Consider the following 21,927-nt stretch of genomic DNA (forward strand, 5'->3'; position numbering starts at 1 on the left):
GGCAGCCAACACGTCAGTCTTTCTTCTATGTGAAGTAACAATAAACACCAGATTACACAGATTGATTATGGCCTCAGAGCTCACAGTCAGAGGCTATTAGTCCCAACAGGCCCGTTTAAAGCCCTCACACACACACACACACACACACACACACACACACACACATTAACCAACAGTGGAATAGCTCCTAATACTTTTAAAATGTCATATTACCGAACAAACAAAACTGATGTAAATGATGTATTTGAATCGATCCCCTCAAACCTAAAGCTGAATGTACATTATTGAATATTGCTGTCCACAGATTGGAGCCCAGTGCTATCTGGAGTGTTCGGCGCTGACTCAGAAAGGACTGAAGACGGTGTTTGACGAGGCCATCCTGACAATCTTCAGCCCTAAGAAACAGAAACGGGGCTGTGCGGCCTGCAGGAGCTGTTGTGCTCTCGTGTGAGGATAAAACATCTCCAGCTGTGAACATCCACACTCCTCCAAAGACCCTAAACCGCCTCCGGTCTGCTGGACATCCTTCCTTTCTCCATCCGTCTGTTGTCCCTCAGGACAATGAGCGCTTTTGCCCCGGGCTTGTGTGACTCGGGGAGAGCTACACTGTCCAAAAGAAGTGCCTTAATTTCTCTCCATGTTGCCTTGGAGGATCTGCTTCTCGAGCCAAAGAAGTCTCCGTCTGGACTGCGGTTACAAGAACTGACATGGCACGACTTTGCTAATCTCCTGTCAGACAAACATTTTAGATTCAGCTCTGGGCCATTGCTATTTTTTTTTTATCAGATATACAGTGGTGGCCAAAGTTATTAGTAATTATTAATGCAACACTGGACCACAAAAGGTCATACGTGTATATATTTGTGAAATTTATATTTATACATCACCTGAAACCTGAATAAATAAGCTTTTCATTTATGACAGAATAATATTTGGTCAAGAAAATCTGGAATCTGAGGTATTAGAAAAAATCTAATATTGAGAAAATCACCTTTAAATTTGTCTAAATTAAGTGCACAATACTAATCAAACATTGAATTTGGATAAATTAAGAGTAAGAAATTGACACAAGGAGTGTTTGAGCAGCCAGTGGTTCACACAGAGATCTGATCTCACCATCAGCGTGAACAAAAGAACCTAGAGACTGTGGCAATTTGTCCAAGACATTTTAAGAAACCTTCCTGCAAAGCTACCTGAAAAACTAAACATATGTTAAGCGCAAAGGGTGGCTACAACAACTGTTGATATTTATTTATTGCCACATCAGCAACTTATGGCTATTTCAGGGCAAAATGGATAAACATAAAAATATTACATGATAAAAACAAATTCGTATTACAATAAAAAGTTACTTAGACAAATATATATGATAGAAATAAATAACATTCACACTAAAATATATTCAAAGTTAAATATGATTTTTCAGTTCAATTTTTGATCAATAATTTAAGACTCTTCCTGGTGGTGCAACTGTTCAGTTAGGAGAAGTTAACTGATAAAGAAAAAATATATTTATAATGTTATTTTGGGCAGCGCTCTAACTTTTCTGCTGCATTTTCTCTTTGCAGGCAGGTGTCTTGAAGATGTTTCCAAAGTTTATCTGGACTGAGTCTGTTGTATTTTTTCTTAATAATAATAATAATAATAATAATAATAATAATAATAATAATAATAATAATAATAATAAATGCAAGCAGCAATTATCAGGGTTCAAGCAGTTTAGTTGAACATGTTTTTGTAAAAATGTATAATTTAAAGTAAATCTGTAAGTAGTAAATCCTTTAGTTCAAAGTGTTAAAAAAATACCATAAGGCATAGTAAAAAGTTGTACTTTTTTTCAGTTGTGCAGTGTGACCTATCCATTGAAGTTGTTAAATCTTTTCATGATTCTTTAGAACTATAAGCTGCCCAATTTTCCAAAGTTATAAGTTTCTGCTTAAGAATGATGTGTGAAATGTTCTGCAATATACAGTCTCTTACATAAAGTGCAATATTTCTGTGCGGTGCCACTTTAGACTTACACTGCATGCCGATTTCAAGAGAGTTAGACCAGTGGTCTCTTAGTTAATGCTGCTTTCATGTTTTTAAATATATACGCAGGGTGGAAAAAAAAAAAGAATACCCCAACTTTAAATCTTTATTTAATAAAAAAAGCATGATGGAAGCTTGTGTAATTAATCAATTTTGAAAACTATAGAGCTTCCTTAAATCGATGACAGAAAGCACTTAGCTCTCTTTTTTTTCTTTGCGGAGTTCTCGATTTTCAAATTTGTGGTATTAATTTTGAATCACCCTGTAGTATCTATAGTCTAGTCTGTATATAGTCTAGATAAGGTCACATTACAAGGTATATTCATAAACAACAGATACATAACAGCATAACATAATAACATAAAGATCCATAACAAGATATTGTACTACTACTACTACTACTGAGGATACAGTCTGAGAACTGAGAAGTAATACCCAGAGAAAAGAGACAAGGGAGCGTTCACTGCTAAAAATTATTTTCTCATTTGGATGGGGTCTTGTTTTTAGTCGAAATATATCTATTCCATCAAGATGCATTTTCTAAACAAGTAAAAAAATTAGTCTTGTTTTCAGAAAAAAAAGTCACAATCCAAAATTTTTCCTTCAAACAAACTAAATAACCTGCTTTAAGAGAAAACCTACTTAATTATGACTTAATTTTAAGATCATTTACTTCTTTTAAAAATGTTTTTGATATTTGACTAGAAACAAGACACAACCTCTAAATTGTTTTGTGCTTGACGGAAGTCATGAGGAAGAGATTTTCACAATCTTGAGGCCACAGCACTAAAAGACCAAGCTCTCATAATCACCAGAGGAAATGTAACAATCCCTAGAAGATCGCAAGGAATGGGCCACAACGATTCTCTGTGTGGAGTATGGACTGCTCAAAAATTCTTGTGCAAATAAAAAAAATATTTCAATTAAATAGCAAAAACAGTTTGGAAATGTAAACTGACATTTCCTATTAAGACACTACAGCAAAAAGACAGGAAGATCTGAAATAAAATCTAGTGGAAATGCTAGTGTTCTAATAATTTGGCCACCACTATATCATATGGTTTCTCAAGGCTTATGAAAAAAAATGAAAATCCATTCCTCTGTAGAAGCTGGCTTTCTCTCAAATCGCCTCGAATCAATATTGCGCTCTTTCTGGAGTCAGTGCTTCAGCAGTTCCAGCTAGTTAATAAGAGAAATTCTCTGGAGGATGGCCAGCTCATCAATACAGATAGAGCAGATGGAAAGAGAGAGTCAGAAGTGCATCTTTACCACAAATCAGTGGGTCATTCAAAATTAGCGACTGCAAATAGCATTGATAACGGCTACACATCCAAAGACATGTACGGTAAAGAACTTATTGGCTAAAATTAATGACAATCAAGCATGCTATGCGATAACTGATGTCTGTCAGAGACAGGATAAAGGGAAAATGTATTTTGTGACAACATTTGCCCGTGGATTACTTGTATTTGAATGGGTTTTTCCCAATCGAGATGCCCTAAAGTGTACTTAGTCATGTTATTGCGAGCTGTCAGGCCTTGATCTTCATTCAATGTAGGTGTAGAACAATGATGCCATATAATGGTGCTGTAATTATTATATTTTTCATACGCATTTACATTTCGATTTAAGACGAGGCCTGTATTTTATCTTCACAAATGACACTGCCTACACAATGAATGCTCTCATTTTCCTCTAATAAAAAAAATGAGCCGATGGAGGAATAAAAGTGTGGGGGACTGTAAGTGGCACTTAAAAATAAAATGTGAAAATCACTCACTAAATATTTCAAAGTCCAATAAAGTCCAATAGAAATAAATTCATTTTGAAATGAAGAAATAAACACACAAAACAGTTCAAATGCAGCTTAATGTTGAGAAATCATTGTAAATCTAACGTTTAACTGTAGTTTAAGGAAGCATGTACTGTAGATATTTACATAGATGCCTCATTTAGCAGTTGTTACTATGAGCTTCAACACATAAAGCCGTCCATCATAATGAATTGGTTAAAGACAGGCTATGAACACTCGAGTGCAAATGGTTGCGCATCTGCAACTCATGCACAAAAAATATATCTTTATCAGATGATGTTGCTGCAATAACAAATAGACAAAGTCCAACTTTACCTAACACAATATTAAAATGTTTTTTAAAATGGAATAGAGAATGGGAACATGTCATCACATGCATTCTGAATCCTACTGATCTCTGTAGGTTTTTCATATCATATATACACTGATTAGCAAAAATTGTTAAGTGCTCACACAACAAATAAATAAGAAATTCACACGTAAGGCTGGGCGATTTGGCCTAAAATCAAAGTCTCGATTAATTTTAACTTAATTACGATTAATCAACGATTATTTTACTTATTTAATGTTTTTTGCCCTCATAATTCACTGGCAGGTTTTGTACAGTAAATATGTTCACATATTACAAGTGAGAGATGTTTGAATAAAAGGTGCATTACTTAACTTTAAAATATTTGAAGGAAACACAGTATCTAATATCTAAAATTATTTAGTGAACATCAGTGTTGGACAGCTGAAATTAAAACACACATTGCCTAAAACAACAGTCACTTTTTTCTTATAAATATATATATAACTTGCACTTTTGGAAACAAAACAATTTTTTCATAATAAAAGTAGAAGATTTTCTGAATAAAATAGCACTTGTATATCCTGTAAATAATATTTTAAAACGCAGGTTTTTTTTAGCGCTACCTTAATGTAGAAGTAGCTCAAACTCGCTCATTCAGAGGCGGGGACTGGTGGACTTTAATCATAAGGTAGACACTAAACAAAAGTCTCCATATGGAGGTCCTTACAGTGGCCGAGAAAGCTTAACGTGCTGCAATTTAAGAAAGCACATGCAATTACAAAAAACACCAACAAATAAAGAATCTAACTTCATCAATTTGACAGCACACGTGTTGCAAATCGGTCATAACACAAACAAGAGAAGAAATGCACAGTCCTGACTGTTGCTCAGTGAAGTGATTGGTGGTCTTTGAAAGGGGAGTTGTTTTTCTTCATTTTAATAACTTGATTACACGACATAATAACACATCCATATCTCTACAGGGTCCGTCATGTTTTTGGGTCCCCTAGAAATATTTTCTTTGTGTTACGTGGATATTTGCAAGTGTTGTGACCAATTTGCTGTGCGTATCTTCACTTATTTGTGTTGTGACCAATTTGCTGCGCGTATCTTCACTTGTTTGTGTTGTGACCAATTTGCAACACGTGTGCTGTCAAATTGATGAAGTTCGTTTCTTTATTTGCTGGTGTTTTTTGTAATTGGATGTGCTTTCTTAAATTGCAGAGTGTTAGGCTTTCTCGGCCACCATAGCTCCTCCATGAGACTCGACACTTGTAAGCATTCGCCTATCTCTCTTAGCCCCGCCAACACTCATCAACGATACCAAACCAACCAATCACAGAGCTTGCGCTATGCATCGTTATAATGTGTAGTTAATTTTTTTTATAGAGGTGCACGTCAGTGAGGACGAGGGGTCTCGACACAGAAGAATAAACAGTGCGGGGTCACGTGACTCCACATGCGGTAGGGAAAGTAATTGACAAAATTTACCTGGAAAAAATTGATCGATTATAAGTTGTGAATGTCGATTTCGATTACTGTTCAATTAATCGCCCAGCCCTATTCACACGTGGAAATGTTTTCTTGCAGCAGCATGTGAATATCAGGGGTGTCAAACTCAGTTCCTGGAGGGCCACAGCCTAGTTTAGTTGCAACCCTGCTTTAACACACTTACCTGTAGGTTTTGAACAAGCCTGAAGGACTCAATTAGTTTGATCAAGTGTTTAATTAGGGTTGGAACTGAACTGTGCAGAGCTGTGGGCCTCGAGGCACTGAGTTTGACACCTGTGCTTTATATGATCCTCTTCTGCATCCGTGCTCAGCTTGTAGTTCCATTTTAGTCTTAGTAACATAATAAAATTAATATTTACAGCTTCTCAGACATACAAAAAGTGTTTTCTTCCTAAAGATATTTACACATTGATTCTATTTTAAGTGTTTGTAAGATGTTTTTCAAAAATTATCACTATAAAACTATATAGATTTTCTGTAGTGATTTGTATTGCTTTATTGTGAACATGGCGGCCTTGACGGAGATTCCCATTCTCTATATTGAGTTAATATGTATTGTCAACACAGGTGAACAGTTTTTAAATATAAATATCCACATTTATTCTTACACTAAAACACTGTGCACAAATTGGGAAAATTCATTGATTTTTACTGCTACATGTCTGACATCTATGAACACACATATCTAAACATGTGCTTTACTCATTCACGTTGCCAGTTATATTTTTAATGCAATATAAAATGCTGGAATGATTAAGTTTTTAGTTAAACTTAACATTTAAAAGATTTATTAAATGCCCGAATGCCAACTTATGAGTTTGCTTTATACTGTCATTCTCACAATAAATACTACAGTATAGAAAAAAAATGTAGTATAGAATAAATATACTACAGAACATAGTACTAAGCTGCTTTGATAATTTACATTGCAAAAGCGCTAATATATATATATATATATATATATATATATATATATATATATATATATATATATATATATATATATATATATATATATATATATATATATATATATATATATATATATATATAAAGATGAATTGAATATTAATAGTAAAGTTACACACTATAATAAATACTGTAGTATACTTTAGTTTTTACTACAGTAATGCTAATATATATATATATATATATATATATATATATATATATATATATATATATATATATATATATATATATATATATATATATAAAGATGAATTGAATATTAATAGTAAAGTTACACACTATAATAAATACTGTAGTATACTTTAGTTTTTACTACAGTAATCTGTGGTGTATTGAAGTATAATATACCCTATATCTGTAGAAAAACTACAGTATTTGGTCATTTGCCTATTTAGTTGTCATGTTAGCATAGCAACTACAGAATCACCACAACAGAATTATTCAAGTTCTTTACTATAATATAGTTCAAACACACTATAGTGTTTTTTTCATGTGGGTTTAAACATACATATTTGATTTTTAAGTGGCACACACAGCCCTCTATATGATCCAACACAGTAAAAAAAAAAAAGAAATAAAAATCACCCGACTAGTCCCTATTTGAGCTGAAGTACCTGTGTGTTTATTAAGGACTGGGCTTTATATGCTGTCTAACTCTTCTGTTTTCCCTCCGGCCGAAGCCTCGGCCTCATTTTTCTCTTTAAAGATCAGCTCAAACACAAATGGCTTTGTTCCTCAGACTTGTTTTTTTTCTGCAAATATGTAGTGCGGTCATGCTGCAAACACCACCACTGATCACTCTCAACAATCTCGCCTTAAATATGTGGCCTTTTCTCTACTTCTTTTATACAAGTGTCAAATAGTGTGGACAATTGTTTTGTGTAGCCCTTGTATTTTGTTTGTGTATCTGCCAAAGCACTAAACTGAAGCCTTGCAGTTCAAGTCACCATGTTCTGGTTTAACTTACCAAAAGCTGTTGTGTTGTAGTTTTTTTAGATGACCATGTTGTTGGACACCAGAACTGATACTGATTTCTTGTGGTCTTTACATCAGTCGTTCTTTTGTTTGACCTCAGGGACTTCTTTCCAGAGCCTACAAGGTGCAAGTGACCTTTTTGCGGGCTGAGAAATCCATCCATTCGCTTGCCTTAAAATGAGTAAAGAAACAAACTCTATGCTACATTTAAAGTGCACCTATGACACTGTGCCTTGCATTGTCCTATGCAATTATACTGTAGTACTAATGAAATGACCAGATTTCAGTCACTGGTTGAAAGAGCTATAACTTGAACTTAGTTTTGAACACAACTGTAAACATCTATTTAATATTTGTAATGTTTTATTTTCACTTTAAATTTCATGTATTGGTTTATGTATGGGTAAACATGACAGCTTTCTTTGCCAAAACTAATGTTGTAAATATACACCGAGTGATTAAAGCTTTTGATCAAATCTTCTCATCTCGTTTGGAATCATTTTTTAATGGAAGTACTCAGCTTTGTTTTGAAGTGCTCCAAAGTCCTGTCAGAGCACGGGTGAAGTAGTGTGAAGGAAACATTAATGAGTTGACGACGGACCATTGAATTGTTAAAAATTAATGTATATCTTTGTTCAGATGCTGTAGCCTATTTCAAGACCTTTTCAGGTTTTGTTTGATGGTTGTAACCAGTCTTTAGTTGTAACTGAAATCTTTTAGCATAGTGATATTCAACTGTAATCAAACAGAAGTCGTTTCACTCGGAGCCTTCAGAAAGTGTCGCGTGGCAGGAGTCCCCGGAGAATCAGTCTATATCGAGCGACGATTGGCTCCTTTAACTACTAAAAGGCGGGGCTTCCTTCCCTGAAATTACTTAAAATGAATAGTTCACACAAAAAAGGAAAATTCTGTCATTAATTACTTACCCTCATGTCATTCCAACCCTCAAGACCTTGCAATGTAAAGTTATTTTGATCAACTCAACTGTTAAATCTCAGTTCTGGAGGTCCGGTGTCCTGCAGATATTAGCTCCAATCCCAATCAGACACACCTGGGCTAGCTAATCAAGCTCTTAGAAACATCCTTGCAGGTGTGTTGAGGCAAGTTGAAGCTAAAGTTCGAACAACCCCTGATCTGCATAGTATAGAGAAATAAGAATGAATCAAATTGAAAGTTCACAAACTGAAGTGTATCTTAGCCATAACTTTGTGGGTAAGCTTGTGAGATTTTCAATCAGGTTTAGGTCAGTACTCCGGGACATTTCATTATTTTAATGTTTTCGGCTTAAGGAACAGTTTTATCAGTTTTGTTCTGCATGAAAATGGTTGAGTGATGATGGCAGAGGACATTAAGACACCGCAGAGATCCTTACCCTGTTCAGCAGTAAAATGTTGAGCAGTTCTTTCTGCAGTGTTGAACCTATTGCCTATTTGGGATTCTCTGCATTACCCTGTCCTTTTGTGCATTGTCTAGTTAGTGGCATTGTTAATATGTAATATTCTGAAAAGCATAGATAAGCGATGACCGAGCTGAAAGTTCCCATTTTGCCTTAATCTGAACAATCTGCTCTGAGGGTTTCAGTCAGTCTTTAGAATGGCTCACCAGCATGCAAAGTAAAAAAACTGGAAAGTGAGGCTACCAGATAAATCTGATTTGTAAGAGAATGAATAAAATTACCACCAGGAGTCAGATTAACACCAGTAACTGGGAAGTTTTTTTTTTTTTTTTCATTTCGACCAGTGCTTTTTGCAAATATTCCTTTCAATTTGTCAACATTGTACTTCAGAATAAATCTTACTCAGAAATATGCTTTAAAAACTGCTCTTTTTACTCAAGTTAAGAAACTTCATAAAGGACTAAGCAGTGACCTCAAAATGTAGTTATTTTTGGTTGTCCACTTGATCTCTACAGTGCATTCACACTCGACTTCAACAAACACTGCTTCAAGATTCAGATAAATCTTCTTAAATGGTTCAAGGTAAGTGGGCAAGCCCATACATCCACAACATCCATAAAACAGGAAAAAAAAGTAACAAAGTTTTATTCAAAAGAGAAAAATAATGACTCAAGGCAGTGCATTACATCTCATTTCCTACAGTTTTGCTTTTTCTACATTGATCTATTGAACTAACTTCAAACTTAGTTTTTCTGTGTTATTTGTAACAATTTGTAAATCTGACCTGATTCCAATCATACGGAATCCCATTACAAATCATTAGCTTGATAAGATTAAGAACAACACTGCGCTTCTCATTTCTAAACTCTGTTGAAGTGAACTATTACAGTATCTCTGAGTGGTTTGAATGAGCATTGTGCCACCTACTGGAATAAAACTGCACGTTATTTCTCTCGCTAGCTTTGACTTCAGGATTTCTATTTTTGTCAGTGTGATATAAATAAAAAGAGGCCATATAATGAAAGCACTAAGCCTCATGGGGTGATCAGACCAGCATGGTAAAAGTGCCTTTTTAAGACCTTTTGTTCCAAATGTATATTTACAATATAACAAAAATAATGCAAGTAAGCCATTTATCACAAAAACAGGTTTATTTAATATCTCTTTCTTTTTTAAAATAATTAGATTTATTCTATTCATCAAACCCTTTCTTTTGATTTTTTGTTTTTACATATCAAACTTGGGCCATCATAAAACACACAATGAGCTTGGAAGAGTTAAAACAAGGAAGAGAGAAAGAGAGACACGTGATTAAGCCAAAAAAAACAATAAAATAAAATATAATAAAATACATCCTCCTCACATGTAAAATCCACAACCACAATTGTTAGGACTTCAAAAAAAAATAAAGAAGAAAGGGGGGGGGCTGAAGTCCCACCAGAACAACTAATGAACCCTAACTCGAAGTGCTTTTTAAGTTCTAGCCTGCCTTGCCGGCTGGTATTGATTTCAGAAGAAAGATTACAACCTCCCGGATCAGCGTTTACCTACACAGGCCCTATAAACCCCAACAGAAGCAGGATTTCATTTCAAACACTCCATGAAAGAGAAAGAAAAACCTTGTCTTGCTCAGCTCTGTTATGTAGACCACATCCAACCACCATGAAATCGAAACTTAAACAGAGCCGAATGGTGGAAATCTGGGTGGCCAGTGAGAAGCAGTCCAGAATACTCTTTACGAAAAATATATATGTATCACTTAACGATTTTAAAAACACTGGATGAGCTCTGAAAACACTGTGCGCTGCTGAATTTCCATGAGTCCTTGCTACTCTTGGTGACTACTGAATTTCCGCACTGGAATTCCCAAGAGTCTCCACAGCAGACAGCATGAAACTATGACCAGATCATTATATTTACCTGGTTCACATGTTTAAAAAAATAAAGGTCCTCGGAGAGGTTTGTCCTCTTTATTGACCCACAGTAGCTTACTGCGACCCATCCTGGATGCTAACAAGAACCAGTCCATACCGTACAGTGAAAGGCTGGGCTGATCATCCTGTAAAAAAACAAAAAAGGAAACAAAGCACACCACAGAGAAGATGAGAGATGTTCGTTATCTTCTGTTTTCCTCATTCACATCATGGGTTTCTGGTTTGTTTCCCCTAGATTCAGGGGAGTCTAGATGTTAAAGTCTCTCTTCATAGAGCCGAAGAAATTGGCGGCAACGACAGGATCCACGAATATAAGACAAAATCGCAGGGTGAGCACAGACCCCAAAGTCCCAGGGCACTTCCTTGGAGAACAACATCGACATGAAGACGCTGAACAAATTCTGAACCGAAAGGGTTTTTAAAATATATCCTTTGACCATAGTTGATTATCATTTTACCATATTTTTTTACAATGAGGAGTGCACATTAAGTCTCTCTTCAAATTTGCTTTTTTTCTTCTTTCTTTCTTTCAATGTAGTAGTATGATACAGGAAAGAGGGAGAGGATTATTTACAGTGCTGTTGAAAGGGAGGAAATGAACGAGGGAGTGTGCGGTAAAGTACGCAGCATGAGAAGCAGAGAGAGGGGGGGTGGGTCCCTGTGGCAAAGTAGAAAGGGATTGGTTGGTGGCCACACAGAGGGGCGGAGCCGAGGTCTGTGTTAAGTGGGAATGACGCCGTCGCTGTTTTGGATGCCCCGTCTGAGCTCCAGATCCTCCAGCTTCCTCCACAGGTCCTCACGCTCCTTGTCCTTCTTCCTTTCCCTGAAGGAAGATGAAAAGAAAGGTTTTTTTTAGCTGCTTTATGAATGGTTTAAAACAATATCATACTCTGTGTGTTACTTACCTTTGCCTGTCTGATTTGTAACTGGCGGCAAGTTCGTCAAACAAGGCGCTGTTCATCTCCATGAATGCTTTGAGCACATTGTAGATCAAAGCTGAGATTGCCCTGATGGTGGAGAAAAGCAGACAGGATTGTCTAAAGTGCAACATCGGCACACAAGAAACTAAATCATTCTCGCTATTGATTGGAACTTACTGATTAAGGAGTTACTCTGATAATTAAAGCTAATCGCAGTTATTCTAATAATCTGTGGGATAGAATAGGTGTTTTGATGTCAAGCTCAAATTAAATGTACATTTGACTATTTACAAAAAGTCATATTAAATGCTGCATATTAATTGTCTTATTGGTTTAAAAAAAATAATATATGGGAGAAGAAAAAAAAAATCTATTGTCATTCAGTGTAACATTAGTTTATGCAAAAAAGAAACGGTATACTATTTTGACCCCTACTAAGTAGTTTATAAAAATTATAATTACATAATTTCTAGCATACATGGTAAAAACTAGTGGCTTTTAAATCACTTTTAATAGTCAAATGATTTTTGTTATAAATATGTCTGATGAGATTTTCTGTTACAAAACGTATTGTTAGTAATTCATTTATTGGGTGTCTTCTGTAAAACATGGTAAAACGCATTAAGCATTATTAACGTACACATTCAAATTTCTAAAAACATTGTAAAGGTGTATTAGGGTGCTTTCACACCTGTGGAAAATAGTTACAATGTTGCTATTTGTTCTTGGTGCGGTTCACTTTCATACAGCAAAGTTTCTAAACGGACCAAAATAGCTAAAACAAGTCACATGTGAGTAAACTCTCCTCACATTGGTCAGTTTCAGGGTTTATTTTCTAGAGTCCTGCTCAGCTGTCATGCGTCCTTACTTTAATTTATGATGATAAGCAATAAGACAATATAAGCTACGCTTTAATTTTGAATGGTGACGCCCACAGACATCACCAAATCAGAGGTAAGATTTTCTCATACATAGCCGTTGGCTAGAATTATGCATTATAGGTTTTACATTATAGAGAGAAATAACAGATAAATCAAGACTGCAGTTCGGTCAATTTTCCTAACGAATAAACAGCTCTCGGTTGTAAATCAGCATGCTTTCACTATCGCATTTGACATGAAATGCACATTTACCAGTAGAAATGACATCCTGCACTACTCAATTCTCTCTTCATACAGCCATATATGCCTATTACATATCCATAATACACAGTGATATAGCCTGGTTCGTTAGTTCGTTGGATCGTTTGCATTCTCACTACAATCGATCCACTCCAGAGTTAGTTTCAATTGAGCCGAGACCACCTTTATTCAGGCGGATCAGAGCACGATTGTGGGATTCACATATGCCAAACAAACCGCACTAACTGGGGAAACATGCCAGGTTCCGAAACAAAAGTCTAGGTGTGAAAGCAGCCTTAGAGTACTTTTTATTGATTAATTCACTGATGCCATAAAACATTTAAGTTTTTGAGATTTATAACAAATTTTAAATATATAAATTTTATTCAGCGGGGATGTTGTCAATTGATCAAGTGACAGTGCAACATGTCTAGGGGTGTTGCTCTGTTGTACCCTCCTCCCCTTTTCGTTTGAATTTGCTTTCTGCTGTTCTTCTAAAATCTAGGTGTTCCGATTGACTCGCGGAGTTTTCAGGAGTGGACCAATCAGAAGAGGATGGGGGTCATTTAAGCACTCCAGTGATGACTCGGACCAGACTGAAGCTGCGCTGTGTGCGCGAAATTCTGTCATACGGCGCTGCGAAAAGGGGCGGGATTAAACAAGATAATTACACATTTAAAAAAGCCAGCGATTGCTCAATATTTTACATTTCTGTCATGTTTTAATCCTCGATTGGTCTCACGCAGTCAAGTGATGCGATTTCGAAGGTTCACCAAGCTTGAACTTTGCACCGCAGCAACATGCGAAACTTGCGTTTCCGGTCTGACGCATTCGCGTGCGTATGAATGGAAGTCTATGGGAGGAAAAGTCCAGTGTGACCGCAGCTTAAGGGGGATCCTTGTCTCTTGTCACTGCTCTGTCTTTCTGTGTGTATTTGTGTGCCTGTCCTCTGGTTTGTTTTAGTTTTTTGAGTTGTACATTTATTCAGAACGTCCAAGCTAAATTTGCTCAAATCTACTAAAAGGGAAGTGAAAGTGAAGTACGTCATGTGACTTACATTTTACACACACATAGTGGTTTTCGTCATTTTTGTTCTTTATCCGAACACATTTAACTCTGTCATAATTGCAATATTTACACTCCTTAAAATTTAAAGCAGATGTGACTGTATGGGTTGCTTTTCGCTGTACTTCGTGACAAAAAAAGAATATTGAATGTATTTTGTGAGCGTGATGGAACTTGCAGGAATATGATAGACTTGTCCCTCACGCCTCATTTCTATCGTCTGTTACTAAGGTGAGAGGGCAGTGTGCACGCGAGCAATGCACTTATTTAAATATGTCTCATGATAATACTATGTAGGCACATTTATACATACAGTTTCAAATTTTATACAACAACCGTAAAGCAAAACAAAATGTTTTTCCCACGTAAAAAACTATCCAAAAGGCACGTAGGTCTACATACAGATGTTTTTGCATATTTGTATTTGTTTATAATATATAGCATGGATTATAATGTAATAAACAGAAAGCTTAAATCTTTGTCATGGACCATATTTCTAAAAATAAGCTTGAAAAGTTGTAGCAGGATGGTGCTGATGTCACAGGCGAGCTCCCCAAAGCCACTGTAGTCCGTTTATAGCCTAATGTTAGCTTTTCAATTCTTGCGTTTACATTTAAGATGCTAAAAGTTGCATTTTCGTTTGAGGATTTTCCGGTTGGACAAAACGTGTAAGTGTAATGAACTGTGTTCGAAAAGTCTTTTTGAAAGATTTTAATCAAGGGAACCAGTTTTATGCTAGCAGCCGATTAGCCAACAAGGTGATGTCATAGTTTCTCCACTCTATAAAGCGAACCACTTTTTGCCATGTCCATTTGCCACGTGTGTGTTGATCCATAGCAGCTAACGTCTCAGGGGAATTTTTAAAATATTTGGTGTAATAATTATGTTTAGCCCTTTTTATCCTCCGAGCCACACGAGGTGTAATAATACATTTAATAAAACAATGAATAATATTTTGGAATTTTACTCTTTTACTGTAGTTTTGGTAAGCCTAAGATGTTTAATAAATATTCAGTTATTTTAATGACATATGAAACTTACGGGTTCCAGTGCTCTTTGGAAATCCTGTAGAGACTGGCAAACATGATAGGCAGGATGGCGCTACAGTTCTCCTCAATCAGACTCATGATGTACTCATTGTTCCAGTAGTACAAGGCTCGCTCTGCCACCTGAAACAAGTGTCCAACCTCCATTTTAATAGTTACAATTTTTTTATCAATACACAATCTCAAACTGCAGAACTTTGTGTATCCACTTAAACTTGGACTATTCAGAGTAAAATTTTGGTGGAAATGATTTTTTTTTTAATGTTGAATTTAACAGATTTTATAACTAGACTTATCACTTTGTGACAATAATGACAAAACATGTGACCAAATACAGAGCACTAGCAGAATGAAAGCTGGAGTAATGGGAAATTGCTTTGAATATCGTAATGTTTGAGTTAAAAACATCTACAGCTACTACAAGCAAGCACAAGGTCTGTGAGGATGTATATTTGTGTGTTTACCTGAAAATGAGGACTGGAAACACATCTAGCAATCTGTTTGAAGAGCAGCTCCTGGATCTTAACAAACTGAGTGGGTTCAATCACATCTAGAATCTCCTCCAACTCTCCAAGAAACATAACCTACAAGGATACAGAAATGTTTAGGATTTGCAGTCCTCTTAAATAATGCATGTTAATATATAATAATAATGCATGTTAAGGGAGAAAAGATTTTTTTAAACACATTTCCAAACATAATAGTTTCATTAACTCATTTCTAATAACTGATTTATTATTTTTGTCATTATGACAGTAAGTAAAATTTTACTAGATATTTTAAGACACTTCCATACCATTTAAGTGACATTTAAAGGCTTAACTAGCTTAATTAGGTAATGTATTATTCCACAAATTTACATATATATATATATATATATATATATAAATTTGTGGAATAATACATTTTAATTAGAAACACTATGTTTTGAATGTTGCAACAATTAGCATCAATTTAATCACAAGTCATATGCTATTTTTTATTTGGGAAGCTTTAGATCAAATTGATAAGATCGTTTTGTCATTTGCAAAATTCTAAAAGTATTATGGGACCACTTTAACAACTGAATGAGAACATTTACCTCCTTTTGACTGCACGTTTTTGGCCAAAACTTCAACAAACCTCTGATCACCTGTAAAAAAACAACAACAACATTTAGAGTACAACCAGTAAAAAGCTGTGAAATAATGAGACCTGCTAAAGAATGAGAAAGATAATGGTAAAGGAACACTCACGGGTTCTGTTAACGTGGGGTCTTTCTCTAGGAACTGTACAATACAATAGGCCAGCTAGAAGAAAACAATGACGTCAGATTAACATAAATGCATTTCAGATGTTTAGATTCACAAACAAGCATGAACAGAGGAATTCTTTGGTCTTTTCAATGCAGGTAAGCAAGCAGAGACATGTGCAGATGTGTAACAAACATGTGGTGTCTGTACCTGGGCATGGAAGAGAGATAAGCTCCTCACTGTGTGCAGAGGCAGCAGCACCTTCACCAGGAACTGTTTGTGCTCAGCTTTGAGAGGAAGCGCAAAACCATTGATGATGCTGGAAAAGCAGAGACATGTGAAGCTTAACTTCAAATCTGTCACTGATAACCACAATAGGAACTTATACACAGAAGATTCAGCTTTTTTTAGGCCAGAGGTGAGAGTCAAGTAAAAGTAGCAGGAATATAACCTCTATGGGTCGCCCTTTCATGTCTTTTCATAGTTAAATTTCCTACACATCCCTTACAAGCATCTAGTGAAGGGATAAATGATACAAACTGCTTCACAAAATGATTCATTGTTTCGAAGCGTTCAAAAAAGCACATGTAAGGGACACCTTGTGGTCAAATCTTTGTAAATACAACAAAATCTCAGGCAAAACATGCATTAGAATTGACATTTTCAAACATATTGCATACTTTTATTTAAAAGTATAACCTATAAATGCATTTAGCTTATCTAATATCATTAATATTAATTGTCTGCATATTATGAGCTTATATATTGTGTCACATTGTGTGCTCCGCTAAAAAGGCCCACAATAGACTATTCAAGTGTTATGAACTATTATTCCCTTTTATTGTACAAATGAAGCATTAAAACGTCTACAAACTGATTAGAGATCAGGTAAAAACTATTAAACCTGTTAAGCAAATCACCACTGGGGGTGATCTGAATGATGCCGTTTTTACAGAGATCGCCCCAAGTGGAGAACCATTACATTTCTTAAACGTTTAGAAACAGTAATGACATAAAGCCCCATTTACTGAAATCACATGACCATGACAATATGATGCATGCTCCAAAACACTAATTCAAAACAAAATATTCGGAAAGGTTTCAAAGCTTCCAGGAACAGTGCTTTGAAAGCAGCAATCACTACCTAATAGGTTCCAAAACAAGACATACCTTCCCAAAATCTCCAGCAGTTCAGCTACGCCATTGAAGCGCTCTGTCTCATACACAAAACTGTTGGAGAAGAACAGATTTATCCCTGCACCTTAATGTTTCAGAGTACAAATGCAACTCAAAATCTTGTTTGTTACTTACCAAAGAAAAATGTTGTTAATTTGTTTGCGGATGAAGGCCCTGAGGCCAAGGAACTTGCCGTAGATTCTGTGCAGAACTGTCTTCAGACAGTCCCTCTCTCGTGGGTCCTCGCTATCGAACAGCTCTAAGAGCTAAAATGAAGATGAGATGTTAACTTTTGGCTATACTAATTATAATCAACTATTGGCTGATTCAGATAAAGATGCTTTGTCACTTGCTCACTTATTTTAACTTTAGTTGTTAAAATAGATCTGTTTAGATTTTGATCATAAATTGGGACCTAAAAACAAAAGAAAATTACAACGTTTATTCTTCCACATTTGGTTTTAAACCTTTGAGCTTTTTTCTTCTGTTTAACACAAAAGATATTTTGAAGAATGCTGATTGCTGCGACCCTTCAACTTCCATAGTAGGAAAACAGATTATTATGGAGGTCAGAGTGCACAAGTCATCAGTATTTTTCTAAATAACTTCTTATTTTGAAAAATGATTATTACTTCAAAATAAATTTTGCGTTTAACAAAGCCAAACAAGTTTTGAACAACTGAAATATGCATCATTTGTGTGTGAATTATCCCTTCAAGCTGACTTTTTTCTGTAGCAAAATCTATTTGGTGACAGTGAAAGTATTTGTAATTCAACACACTAACATCATCGTCTTATATACAATATTTTGTGTAGACTTTGTTTTGGTAAAGGCCAAGTTAACCTAGATTATGCAACAAATATAACAGCTCAACACCTTCACACAGTTCATTATACATTGCTCTTTAAAGAATATCCATGCATTAGCTTTTGTATTACACAGCTGAAAACACTGTATACTTGTCTGTACACACTGTATACTTGATTTAGGTATCTTTAAGGTATCTTTAGGTATATTTAAAATGTAAACTTTTTAATAATTTTTTTAAATTATTACTGTTGCCTTATTATATATTGCTATATATATATATAATTTTCTCCCCTTTGTTTTTGGTGATGGGAGAATGGGATGTTAAATGTTTGCGGTTTAATGAATGTTATTGCTTGTGTATTCTGTGGTAACATGCAAACTAAAAAAGAAACATATTGTTAAAAGACATATCGAAAGATGCCAATCCCAATCAAGCATTCGAGAGAGAGATGCACCGTGCCGTTTTACTGGCAATACTAGTTTCCTTTGATTTATGATAGGATGAGCGTCAAGGAAAATTCCAAAGACAATCACTCACCTGTAAAACAAATTTCTGATCGATGTATTTTTTGGCAGCGCTGGGCTGAAATTCCTGACTTTCCAAGAAACGGATGAAGAACTCATAAACAAGCTTAAACAGAAAAGGAAGAGAGAGAGAGAGAGCGAGATCAGAAAACTTGAAAGATGAAACATTATCTCAACTACATAAGACTAAAACCATGGTGATGTCGGGTTTTTAATGCTTTACCCACAGCTTGAAATTTACAATTAGCTACTAAGAGCACATAGAAGATGAATGTATGCTTAATGAAAAGTATACAAGTTACTATAACAATTCAAAAATGTACACTTATTAAATATTTCTCTTTCAGATTGCATTTAATGACCATGTAATTATTTACAGGTATTATGTTTTGTGCAATCCCTTTACAAAATAAATAAATTGGTTTCATTTTTATAGTATGTGTATGCATATAATATGTACTTCCAGGTCACTACATGGACTAAGGTTAGGTTCGGGGGTAGATTAAGGGATAGAAGCTATTTATTAGCCAGCCTAAGTAATGACCATTGTAACTACATAGTATACACCTTTAGTATGCACAAAGGCATTGCATCGCTACATATAAAAATATAATACTAAGTCAGATAAACTATATGATATGATTACGATAAGAATGTTGTGAGTTTATTAATACGATTGTTGAGAGTTTACTAATCTCGTCGAAAAAGTTAAATCCTCCGTTTATTATCCAACTCCTATAAGTATTTCCTGAGTTTCTTTGGGATGTATTTGGTGGTTTCGTGAAACTTTTCGTGAGAGTGCCCTCTGGCCTTCGGAGCAGATTTACTACATATCACATAATGCCTCATTCACACTAGTAGCGAGTTTGTGCTGCCTGTCGCTCTAGGTGGCGACCTGCTGCAAATGCAGGTTTGTGTAGGTCTACAGCACGGAGAATACAACCGGCCTCTGAGCGAGCTGAGAGAGGATCATGTGAGCTCTACTGGTGCTCCTATTGGCTGTTTATCAAGAAAGTTGCTCTTCATTTGAATAAAGTTGAAGGATTCTCAACTTTGTCACGACGCTTGACACGCCCACCTGGTCGTCAACCGTTGCTTTCGCTCACATAAATGGAGGTCGCCAGAAGTTGCTCACTCTCCGTTAAAATGAGCAGTCACTTGTCACTTTAGTGCACTTTAGAGTCGCTTCTTGTGTGAATGAGGCTTAAAAGTAACATTCTCACGAGATGTAGAAGACGATCACAGCTTTTGCCAAATCACAAATGCAATTTTATGTCAATTGATCATTCAGCCCTAGTATTTACGCAGATTTCATATTAATGTCAGTTATGATTTTTTACCTGTAAGTGTGGCCATGAGGCTTCCAGTGTGGGCTCGTCTTCCTCTGGGTCAAACTCATTACTGTCACTAGGCGGAAGAGTCCGAAAAATATTATAGGACACCTGTGAAAAGAGAAAACCCAATTATTAAAATGATAGTTTACCCAAAAATTTTATTTGTCAGGACTTTCTCTTCTGTTGAGCAGAAAGAAGATATTCTGAAGAATGTTGGGGGGAAAAAACAGCCATTGACTTCCATAGCATTTTTTTGTTCCTACAATTGATGTCAATAACATCAATTCCTTTGACATATCTTGCTGTTGTGTTCAACAGAAGAAAGAAATTCATAAAAGGTTGAGTATGAGTAAAGGAAATTTTCATTTTTGGGTGAACTGTCCCTTTTTAATAGGTACATAAACTTGATGATCACAGAAAAAAACAACCTTTTAATTCCATGGTGCACTGCTTATCAATGAATCTCACCATTTTGACCACCTCAGGGTAGGTCTGCTCAGTCAGGTAACCGCGGCTGAGTGTGACGTAGTCCACCAGCTCATTAAGGGTGGAACGTTTATACTCTTTCATTTTGAGGTCAGACAGAGTGTCCATGAAGTCAAACAGAGTACAGCACTGCTGCAGCTTCTTGAGGAACAGCTCCGGTTGCTCCTGCGCAGAAACATCTAGAGAAAAACAAAGAAAGGGTTACTGCCAAACGGTACTAAATTCCACAAATGGTTTACATCAATCTCCTTGACTTTCCTAATATAATCTGTCTCACGTTTCTGTACTGTTGGAAGCCTAAAATACTTCACATATTAGCTTGGAGGTCCATCTGGCATTTGACCTCTTAATATTACAACTGACAGGGCTCTAGTTTGAAAAGCCATTCAAGACATAGTAATTCATGTGCCATAACCAGCCATTTTACAGAGGTGTGTTCATGTGATCTGCATGTTTACTGAGGGTTTCTGCAGGGTTCACCAAGTAAAATTTAAGACTTTAAAAGTTAAGACCATTATGACATTAAGACATTTTTAAGAGCATTATGAATGAAATTTTAGACTCATAAAGGGCTAAACACTAAGGACGTTTTCATATGGCCCAGATGGAAAAGATTTTTATTTTCCCTATCAAAAATGATTATTATTTAATACAATAATAATAAAAAATATATATTTTAGATATTTCTTAGGAAAATAGTTTAAATACAGTGTAAAAAGTCGGTGCCAGTGGTGTAGTGGTTAGTGCGTCGACACATGCACTCCAGTGCTCACGGCGACCTGAGTTCGATTCCCTTCCCCTCTCTCTATTTAACTGAATGCATTGTAATTACATTACAACATCGATGCTGTAAAAACAACCTTGTGAAATTGAAAATAGTCACATTAAGCTTTCACCAGACGTTTATCAATGGCTTTAAAGCTCTAGCTGTGCATATACCCGATTGCTCACATATATTTGTTATTTTATAGATTTAATTATATAAATATAGAATTAATTAGACAAGCTTTTTTTTTTTACTGCTAAAGTTTTTTAAACCATTAAAACAGAACATTAGAAATGAAGAAAAAATTTAAGTAATGCAAATGTAAAACATGTTATATGGCCATACTAACACAATTATATGTAATGTAATGTGTATTTATATAGCGCATTTATCGTCAGGGTTCATACACACTTTTACTACTAAAATTCTAGGATTTGCCCATGACTTTTCCAAAACTTTCAGGTAAATATTCATGACCTAATGTTTCTTACAATATCTATGTACAAGTGGTAAATAATAA

General features: G+C 35.5%; 2 protein-coding genes across 2 annotated transcripts in view; one reads left to right on the forward strand and one right to left on the reverse strand.

The window, feature by feature from the left end:
- Positions 1–3,818, forward strand: part of rhoj (ras homolog family member J) — a 31,963-nt gene extending 28,145 nt beyond the window's left edge. Inside the window, exon 5 of the mRNA XM_056481180.1 lies at positions 305–3,818. Within this exon, the coding sequence (XP_056337155.1) occupies positions 305–451 (147 nt within the window). The 3' untranslated portion in view covers positions 452–3,818. The remainder of the gene's footprint in view (positions 1–304) is intronic.
- A 6,305-nt stretch (positions 3,819–10,123) lies between these two features.
- Positions 10,124–21,927, reverse strand: part of ppp2r5ea (protein phosphatase 2, regulatory subunit B', epsilon isoform a) — a 33,420-nt gene continuing 21,616 nt past the window's right edge. The window contains exons 3-14 of the mRNA XM_056481154.1: positions 20,624–20,820; positions 20,162–20,263; positions 18,835–18,927; positions 17,621–17,751; positions 17,480–17,539; positions 16,520–16,628; positions 16,313–16,366; positions 16,159–16,209; positions 15,542–15,661; positions 15,073–15,200; positions 11,831–11,932; positions 10,124–11,748 (exon numbers count right to left, since the gene is read on the reverse strand). Of these exons, the coding sequence (XP_056337129.1) occupies positions 11,646–11,748; positions 11,831–11,932; positions 15,073–15,200; positions 15,542–15,661; positions 16,159–16,209; positions 16,313–16,366; positions 16,520–16,628; positions 17,480–17,539; positions 17,621–17,751; positions 18,835–18,927; positions 20,162–20,263; positions 20,624–20,820 (1,250 nt within the window). The 3' untranslated portion in view covers positions 10,124–11,645. The remainder of the gene's footprint in view (positions 11,749–11,830; positions 11,933–15,072; positions 15,201–15,541; positions 15,662–16,158; positions 16,210–16,312; positions 16,367–16,519; positions 16,629–17,479; positions 17,540–17,620; positions 17,752–18,834; positions 18,928–20,161; positions 20,264–20,623; positions 20,821–21,927) is intronic.

Source organism: Danio aesculapii, chromosome 20, assembly GCF_903798145.1.
Source record: "Danio aesculapii chromosome 20, fDanAes4.1, whole genome shotgun sequence".
Taxonomy (NCBI): domain Eukaryota; kingdom Metazoa; phylum Chordata; class Actinopteri; order Cypriniformes; family Danionidae; genus Danio; species Danio aesculapii.